Below are 9,451 nucleotides of genomic sequence, written 5' to 3' on the forward strand. Positions count from 1 at the left end.
CCTGTTTATACTTTAAACTGCTCCAAAGATGAATAAGCATAAATAACTATACATATTGTATGTTGTTTTGGAAATTCCCCTTCAAACACTCTTATATTCACCTCCTAACAATATGCCTGATAAATATCTAATCTGACATGCAAATAAAACTGGTGGCTCATGGTCTGATCCAGTTACTCTACACAAAATGCATTTGTTTCATTAAATAATCTTATATTTGCCCTTTTATATGAAAATTGTTTTTATTGAAATACCTATAGATGATTTTTCCAAAAAGCTATAATGTGCTTGTGTATTTACACTAAGTTTTGCATAGTTTCTGTAATAAATATATGCCAATAAATACATTTCAAGCATTTTTAAGGAATATGTGATTTATAAGTCATATGAAAGAATCATAGTAACTACAAAGACAGACACACTGTGGAATATTTGTCCTGCATCATTTTCTCATGCCTGTGTGCTGCTGTTGAAACAGTGCCAGTGGTATTTGGATGAAGCTGCTGTTTATTTGACTAGACCTTCCTGAACCCACTGACCAACATGTGCAGCCTGTGAATATATCTTTGTGCAGAATAAACACTGCATTGTGTTTCCTCATCCTCTCTCTGGCCGGCGAAGTGGCATTTGCCCTGAAGTAAAACAACTGCTGAGAGACTCATCATGCAGCAGAAACATTATATGTACATTTATGTAACCCATATACCAAGATCTGTTATGTCATTTGCCATCTATTTTTTTCCTTAAAATTTAGCAATTTTAAAATAGGCCTACTTTTTTACAGCATACTTACTGCTCTGTCATCATTTACTCACCCTCATGTCTTGCCAAACTTTTTTTTTTCTTCTGTCTGTGGAACACAAAGGAAGATATGTGACCCTGGAGCACAAAACCAGTCGTAAGTCTCTGGGGTATATTTGTAGCAATAGCCAACAATACATTGTGTGGGTCAAAATTATTGATTTGTCTTTTATGCCAAAACTCATTATGATATTAAGTAAAGATCATGTTCCATTAAGATATTTTGTAAATGTCCTACTGTAAATATATCAAAACTTAATTTTTGATTAGTAATATGCATTGCTAAGAACTTCATTTGCACATCTTTAAAGGCGATTTTCTCAATATTTAGATTTTTTTTTTTCACCCTCAGATTCCAGATTTTCAAATAGTTGTATCTCAGCCAAATATTGTCCTATCCTAACAAACCATACATCAATGGAAATCTTATTTATTCATATAATGTATAAATCTCAATTTTAAAAAATTGACACTTATGACTGGTTTTGTGGTCTAGGTTCACATAGCCTATGTTGAAAACTGTCCCTCTTTTTTGTCCATACAGTTTAAATACAATCCAATGTGGTTTGGACAGGTTTGGAACGACATGAGTGTGCGTCATTTTTTAGAACGTTCATTTTTTGAATGAACTATTCTTTCAAGTGCACGCGAGAGTTCGACATCTCTCCAACGCGCGAGGATGCTCGCGTCTATTTTACGCAATATATTCAGCGCAGTTGAAAAACGAAGTCGTTTGTCAAACTCTTTCACTAGTGAAAATATGATCAAATTCCGTCTTTCCCAACTCATTTTGGGCTGTGAGAGAGTGATGGAGGAAGGCGGGACGGCGCGCGTGACATCACTCATCTGTATAAAAGCCACAGCTGTGTCTGTGCGCTCGCGCTGTGAGGCTGCAGAGAGCGAGAGAGAGGCGCCTTCAAACAAAGAGACCCGTCAACATCATCCACGGTGCACCAGCAGAACCCATTCCAGCAAGGCCGAGAAGAAACATGACTGCAAACGGAACCAGCGACATGCTCCAAATCCAATTCGGACTGATCAACTGTGGGAACAAGTACCTCACAGCTGAAACGTTCGGCTTCAAGATCAATGCATCAGCCACCAGCATGAAGAAGAAACAGATCTGGACCTTGGAGCAGAACGGCGACGACTCGAGCACGTTCTACCTGAAGAGCCATCTGGGGAGATACATCGCAGCTGACAAAGACGGCAACGTGACTGGTGACAGCGAGACCCCGAGCGAGGATTGTCGGTTCGTGATCACTGCACATGATGATGGGCGCTGGTCACTGCAGTCTGAGCCTCACAAGCGCTACCTGGGCGGCACCGAGGACAGAATCACCTGCTTCGCTCAGACCATCTCCATCGCAGAGAAATGGAGCGTGCACATTGCCATGCACCCCCAGGTCAACATCTTCAGCGTCACCAGGAAAAGATACGCGCACCTGAGCACCGAGCAGAGCGAGATCGCCATTGACCGAGACGTTCCCTGGGGCGTCGATTCCCTCATCACCTTGGTCTTCCAGGACCAGAGGTACCACTTACAGACATCCGACAACCGGTTCCTGAAGAACGACGGAGGCCTGTCCCCAAACCCTGACAAGAACACGGGGTACACGCTGGAGTTCAGGTCCGGGAAGGTTGTCTTCAGAGACTGCACTGGGAAGTACCTGGCTCCCTCTGGTCCCAGTGGAACCATGAAGGCCGGCAAGAGCTCGAAGGTTGGCAAAGACGAGCTTTTTGTTATGGAGCAGAGCCACCCTCAAGTGGTCCTCACCGCTGGCAACGACAGGAATGTGTCCACCAGGCAAGGTAAATGATGCTGCTTTATTGTCAGTTACTTATGTGCTCGTTTATGTAAGAGTACATCAGTCAGGGTTGGGTTCCTGTAAATCCTCCATAATTATCTACAGCTCATTCTTAATTATAGGTATTCCACTATTTTCTTTTTTTGTGGTTGTGTGGAAATGGGCAGAGCCCAGGGGTGGATCAGTGCAAATGCGGGAAAAGTGTGGGGGGGTCTGTCTGATGACTCTCTGTGGGTTACAGTACTCTGGTTATTGTCACGATAGAAATCTGTTAGTTGAGAATGAAATCAATACTCAAGCCCTTGTCTGCAGCTTTGCACAATCATTCTTCTGTAAATTCCATAACGGCTGTAGTTTGGAGAGGCTAGCGTGCTGTAATTAAGTTGAGAGTGAAGGCAATCATTACTCTAAACACCCAGAAGAATTGACCTGAGACTGCCAGACTGAAATAATAGATCAAATTATACAGTGCTATACGCTGCACTGGTAAAATATCGTGCTTTTCAGCGTCACCATTACAGCTTTGCTATCCTATTACTGCTGAAAATGAAATGAGATGATCTGCTATGTTTTAATAACTGCTAAATTGAAAAAAAATTTAATTGAAAGACATAAATGGCATCATTATGTGAGGATGTCTGGGATTTGCTTGGCAATCCCAGCTCTGGTTTACCAGTATTGCTAGATGAGGCAGGACAGTGCCAGGGTGTTGGGTCTGTGACAAGAGGCACGTGGTCTCTGCAGGTCATGATTGGCTCTTCTATATGGCCTTTGTTTCTTAGACTTTGCTTCTTTTATGTTTGTGATTCATTTAGCCTTGTGATAGTGCAAGATTGCATTTATCCTTAAAAAGCAGTTCATGCCATTTGCTTACAGTGATCTGGACTTAATTATGATGCACATCATCTTACTACATCGAGACCCCACCAATGCTCATGCTTGCCTAGATCAAATATTTGCCTTCAGGGATACAATCCTTAGAGAATAAGACTCAATGTTTGTGTCATGTCCCTTTGAGAGAATTTGTGAGGGGGCCGAGATTTCAGGCGTGTGCTGAGAGTAGAAGGAGAACAAAGACAGCATGCTCTGGGCCCCAGCTTACCATGCAGCCCAGCTGCTGAGAGTCTTTAGGCAGCCCAGCACGCAGAACAATGGAGCCTCGCTATGCACAAGTTTAGCCATTTCAGCACGCACAAAAAACACTGATGTACTCTCGCTTAAATGCATCTGTCTTAACAGATTAGGAGTCTCCCTGCTCGCTTGCCTGCTCTTCCTTCCTTTGTGGCAAGGACATCGGATGTCTGTCGTTGCGTTAGTGCTTAAATGGTTTCCCAACAGTGTCTTGCGTTATATTTTGTATTCATTTGAGGATTATTTGTCTGTGCTGCTATATGATTGCAGCTGCTTGACCCTGTTGACCGAGTGTTTGGCAATCCACTATAATTGTAAAATTGACTTAAAATATCCAAAATGTATGTCCCTACAATATTTTGCTGCCAAGGTTAAAGGCTTTTCACTGGGGAATAGAAGCCCTGCAGTTGTCGTGTGGATGGATCGACCATTCGCAGTCAGGCGTCGAGCGATGGGGGTTGGGGGTGTGTCTGCTGGTGGCTTAAAAGATCCTCCCAAACCATTTAAATGTCGGGTGAGGATGCATACCTCCCTAGAATGATTGAGGAGGGGGGTTTTTTCCCCCTGTTGTCCTGCCTGAGACTGATTTAGAGCAAGTCTCCGGGCGTCTTAGTCATTCTCCTTTGCAGATCTTCCATTTGCAGCCATGTGTTTCTCATCTTGGCCATTTATTTTCCTTGCTCATTCAGGCACGCATTTTTTTGGGAAACTCAATCTGCCTTCCAGAGGCCAGGCCGCAGCAGTGCTAATACGCAATTTTGTGTAGCTGTATTACGAGCTTGGTGAAACTAGAAACATGAAAGCAATCATGGTGAATCACAGATTAAAAATATAGATGACGTATTTGACCATGTATGTTTGAAAAATAAACCATGGCAATCCAAAAGATTCTTGATTTCTCCAACCAAACTTTGTAGGATTCATTCTCGGAGTAAATGTTAATAATATTTCAGCTGTAACTTCATTTTGTAGATGTTTGTCTTTATGTAGCTTTAATATTTCCGTTCAAAAACCGGTCTTCTGTTTTCCTCTCCAAAGAGGTTTAGACCATAAATGCAAAATTTATCTAATGACTGTGTGTCTAAATGCACACAATGGAGTTTAATTAGATTTCCTGCAGTAGAGGACTGGTGGTCTGGTCTTTCACTGAGCTCCATGAATCTAAACTACTAACCGGATGCATTGACTATTGTTGTTCTGAAGCCTCCCACTAAGCATCCTGGCATATATGAGTCAAAAATTCTTAAAGGGATTAACTCTGTGTGTGTGGAGGCCAAAGCAATTGCCAGAGGGATAGTCCATAGCATTCAACACTCTTTAGTCAAGTAATCTCAAAGATCAGCACCTCTAAAACTGCCGAGCTCTCTGCTCACTCAGCATGGCTGATCCAGATCAAAGATGTGTTGTGTGCTCACACTGATGAAAGCCAGGGGTTTGGTGGTGGTTATAATGTGGTTTACAGTATGCTGTGTTTTTGTGTTTGACAGGCATGGACCTCTCGGCCAACCAGGATGAAGAAGGTGACCAGGAGACTTTCCAGATGGAAATTAGTAAGGACACGAAGAAGTGTGCCTTCAGGACCTGCACTGGCAAATACTGGACCCTCACAGCTAATGGTGGCCTTCAATGCACTGCCTCTACTAAGTGAGTGTGAATCACAGGAACATGCCATCATGAAGAGAGCTTAGTATTGTCAGTATTTTCATACTAACAGTCTTTAGATTAAAGAATCTATGCCTGTTTGTGGGCCTATTTTTTAATGTCTTGCACTAACTATACAACATTAATTTAATTAGATTGTAAAGGGCATCTTGCAATCAGTTAAAATAAATCTATAAGCAGTATTTTAATCTATTACTAGTTTTTTTCAACATCAGAATTAATACATTTCAATTTATAACTAATTAAAATGAAAGACCCTTTTGAAAAAATTAAAGTCAGACCACATTCAGTTTTAAACTTTTTAATCAAAACGTATACACTGGTGTCAACTTTTTTTTTTTTTTTAACAAAAACAAAGTCTCTTCTCCTCCAGTCTTCAGAATCACATGGTCCTTCAGAACTCATTCTAATATGCTGATTTGTTGCTCAAGAAACGTTTCGTATTATGATCAATGTCTAAAACAGTTGTGCAGATTTTTGTGGAAACTGCAATACATCTGTTTTCTGAATTGTTTGATGAATGGAAAGTTCAACAGAACAGCATTTATTTAAAATTATAATCAAAATCTTTTGTAAAATTATGAATGTCTTTGTTACTTTTGAAATCTCACTGACCCTAAACTTTTGAACGGCAGTGTACTGTAGGTTTTAATTATTTTATTATATTTGTACATGACTTCCAGGGTGGAAACTGGCGTGGCATTAAACACAAACAAAGAATTAATACAAATTATGCAAATCTGTAAATGAAACAAAATGCAAGCATGCTAGAATAGTATTCCTTCACAAACGGAGTCTGTGGTGTGGTAAAACTTCATGCATCATTTTTACATTTTTGATAATAATTTTGCTGATGGGAGTATCTTTTTGGAGTATCTTTTATATTTCATAGTTTAATGTATAATCTCTTCAACCAGGTCTGCTAACTGCTACTTTGACATTGAGTGGCGTGGGAAGAAGATAACCCTGCGTGCCAACAATGGCAAATATGTGGCTGCCAAAAAGAACGGACAGCTGGCTGCCACTATTGACACAGCAGGTTGCACACTATTTCCCCTGTTTCAACCTTTTGTTTGGAAATGCTGCAGTGATTTAGTAAACTTGTTGATAGATAGATGTTAAGTGGAGTGCTTCGCTATTGTGAGTCTTCATTTTGAAAAATTGTTTTTTCCAGGAGAGACCGAGGAGTTCCTGATGAAGCTCATCAATAGGCCCCTCATCGTGCTGAGAGGGGAGCATGGCTTCATTGGCTGCAGGAAGGTGACCGGCACCCTGGACTCCAACCGCTCATCATATGATGTCTTCGGGTTGGAGTTCAGAGATGGAGCCTATAGCTTGCGAGGTTTGTTTGCACTTTAATGTTTCTAATTTAGATGATCTTTTTGGAAAGGAAAAGCCAGGTTTTAAGACTTTTCATGATGCCTTGAATCTCCTCTCAGACTCCACTGGGAAATACTGGATGGTGGGCAGTGAGTCGAACGTGCTCAGCAGTAGCGACACCCCGGTGGACTTCTTCCTCGAGTTTTGTGACTACAACAAGGTGGCTATCAAGTCAACCGAGGGGAAATATCTGAAGGGCGATCACGCAGGTGTTCTGAAGGCCAATGCTGACGATCTGGACACCTCCACTCTGTGGGAGTACTAAAAACACTTGAGTAACCACTGTGGCTTTTTCTTTCTCGTTTTTCCCTTTCTGTTATGCATTTTGAATATGGTTTTTGAATACGAGTGAGCACACAGGCCAATAGCAGAGAGAAACCCAAAGGTGAAGGGTCTTACTTCTAGTCACGTATACTTGATTCTGTCTAAACTCTTCAGGGTTTGTGTGCCACAGCATTACCGCAGTGTTGTGCGGTTTTCATTGATGACAAGCGGCCAAAACTGGGACTTAACTGGCATCCAAATTTGTGTTGTGTGGTTAAGCACATCTAATGTCATCTCTTAATCTGTCATACTAATCGACAAGTCGGTTCACTCTCTGGAAGATCGACTATGCGGGCGCCACACGTTGAGACACAGGATTTTGATGTACCAGACTAGCGTGATCCCTCTTCCTAGTCTTTGCACAGTCCTGTATGAGCCTCACACTCTTAATATTAACACATAGCGAAATATGTTAAAGAAAACCTTGTGACTGTGAGCTATTGATGATGTAATGCCTCCCACTGTATTCATAAGTACCTACCCTCATGACCCGAGGACTAAGGCAATATTTACAGGTAAATGTATGAATGTTTCGTTTTTTGTTTTTTTTCTCCATACACTTGACAGAGTTATGAAGGAAGCTCTCAGGCCACTGAGAAGGCGATGAGCTAAACTGTTTTGTTTTCGTGTTTGAAGTACCGCAGTGCTTTGTGTACCGCCACACTATCTGTGCCATTAGAATTCATTTTAATGTTTCAAAAGAGGAAAACCAAGAGAACTGGATTGGTACCGTACAGTCCCTCATCTCAAAATTAGGGTTACGCCTGGAATTGCAAATGGGCGGGGAAAAAAGAAGTATAGATATTAAAGTGGAAATTGTTTTCTGCAACTCGAAAGTGATGTCATCGTTGCATTGTGTGTGAAGATACTGACGTGAGATATGTTGTTGCAGGTTCAACACAGTATTTATGCTAAATTAAACCACTTTTCCCCTCTTAAACCGGACAATTCTCAAAGGAATGGCGGGTCTGGGTTCACTGGACTCGTGCAGTGGTCTAATCTGGAAATGTCACCTAACACTCTGTTTTTGTTGTTGTTGTTTTTGAGTAGGCACAGACATTATCATAAACCTCATTCCTTTATACACGTTACAACACGGAGAAAAAGCCAAAATGAAGACATTAACACTTCACACAAGATTGCTTAAAGATTTAAACCTGAGGTTAAACTGGTGCTTAATTAGTTTTCAGGTGTGCATCAAACTAACCGAGCCACTCTGAGCTTAACTGCTCGTTATTTAAGAATAGAGCTATCATTTCACATGATAATGATCTCCCATTGCTAAGGGAATGATAATGACTGTACCTTAAAAGGCCATTATGGGGGGGAAAGACATTCCACATTATACTTTGTAAAGTCTTTACAAATGTCTTTTTATATTGCTTTGATATTATGGTTATGTTTCCTCATGTGCCATGGGTACAAATGAAATCCGGAAATAAATACAGTTTGAATATGAAACTCTTGTCAGTGAATTGTTTTTAATTCTAGAAAATAAACATTTAGAAATATTAGTTCTCTTTAAGTGGCAAAGCAATGATCAACACACTTTTCTTCTTGTTAAGTGATATGACTTTATCTAGGTAATTGTCATTAAGCTTGAGCAGGATTTGGTGAAGTATGAGCGCAGCTCCCAGAGTTTGTTTTGAAAGCTTACCCCGCTGCAGCAGAATGAGAGAAATTAGTTTTCTCCTGAGATCTCAACTCCATCCTTTTTTTTTTTTTTAGCTAAAGTCATTTATTGAAGTTCAATGAGCCTAAAATTGTAACTGAAAGGACACCACACTGTAATGGAGCTTCAGTATCTAAAATGCAGATAGAAATACAAATTGAAAGCATGTGATCTTTGCTGCAAGGCAAGCTATAAAAAGATTTCCAATGTGCATACTATCCATCCTAAATTCTGTGATATTAGTAATTTTCAATACTATTTAGGGCAGATAGGCTGGATAGTATGCACATTGGGACGCAGGGAAAGTGTCCATCTGAATTGGCCGTTGAATCACTAGCTCACTTGATTCGTTCAAACCATCTGCTGAGTTATTGAAACAGTCATTTATTGAAGTTCAATGAGCCTAAAATTGTAACTGAAAGGACACCACACTGCAATGAAGGAGCTTCAGTATCTAAAATGCAGATAGAAATACAAATTGAAAGCATGTGATCTTTGCTGCAAGGCAAGCTATAAAAAGATTTCCAATGTGCATACTATCCATCCTAAATTCTGTGATATTAGTAATTTTCAATACTATTTGTGACCCTGCACCACAAAACCAGTCATAAGGGTCGATTTCTCGAAATTGAGATTTATACATCATCTGAAAGCTGAATAAATAAGCTTTGAT

General features: G+C 40.5%; 1 protein-coding gene across 1 annotated transcript; it reads left to right on the forward strand.

Moving 5' to 3' along the window:
* The first annotated feature begins 1,650 nt into the window (after positions 1-1,650).
* On the forward strand, positions 1,651-8,567 carry LOC107742378 (fascin-like). Its single transcript, XM_016555329.1, has 5 exons — positions 1,651-2,613; positions 5,228-5,384; positions 6,320-6,441; positions 6,577-6,744; positions 6,842-8,567. The coding sequence occupies exons 1-5, from the start codon at positions 1,791-1,793 to the stop codon at positions 7,045-7,047; spliced, it is 1,476 nt and encodes a 491-aa protein (XP_016410815.1). The 5' UTR covers positions 1,651-1,790; the 3' UTR covers positions 7,048-8,567.
* Positions 8,568-9,451: the final 884 nt, after the last annotated feature.

Source organism: Sinocyclocheilus rhinocerous, unplaced genomic scaffold, assembly GCF_001515625.1.
Source record: "Sinocyclocheilus rhinocerous isolate Xijiao unplaced genomic scaffold, SAMN03320098_v1.1 scaffold2086, whole genome shotgun sequence".
In the NCBI taxonomy this organism is placed as follows: Eukaryota; Metazoa; Chordata; class Actinopteri; order Cypriniformes; family Cyprinidae; genus Sinocyclocheilus; species Sinocyclocheilus rhinocerous.

Coding starts and splice junctions, on each gene's coding strand:
- LOC107742378 (XM_016555329.1), top strand. CDS start 1,791: ATGACTGCAAACGGAACCAGCGACATGCTCCAAATCCAATTCGGACTG. Junction 2,614..5,227: donor GAATGTGTCCACCAGGCAAG/GTAAATGATGCT, acceptor TGTGTTTGACAG/GCATGGACCTCTCGGCCAAC. Junction 5,385..6,319: donor CAATGCACTGCCTCTACTAA/GTGAGTGTGAAT, acceptor CTCTTCAACCAG/GTCTGCTAACTGCTACTTTG.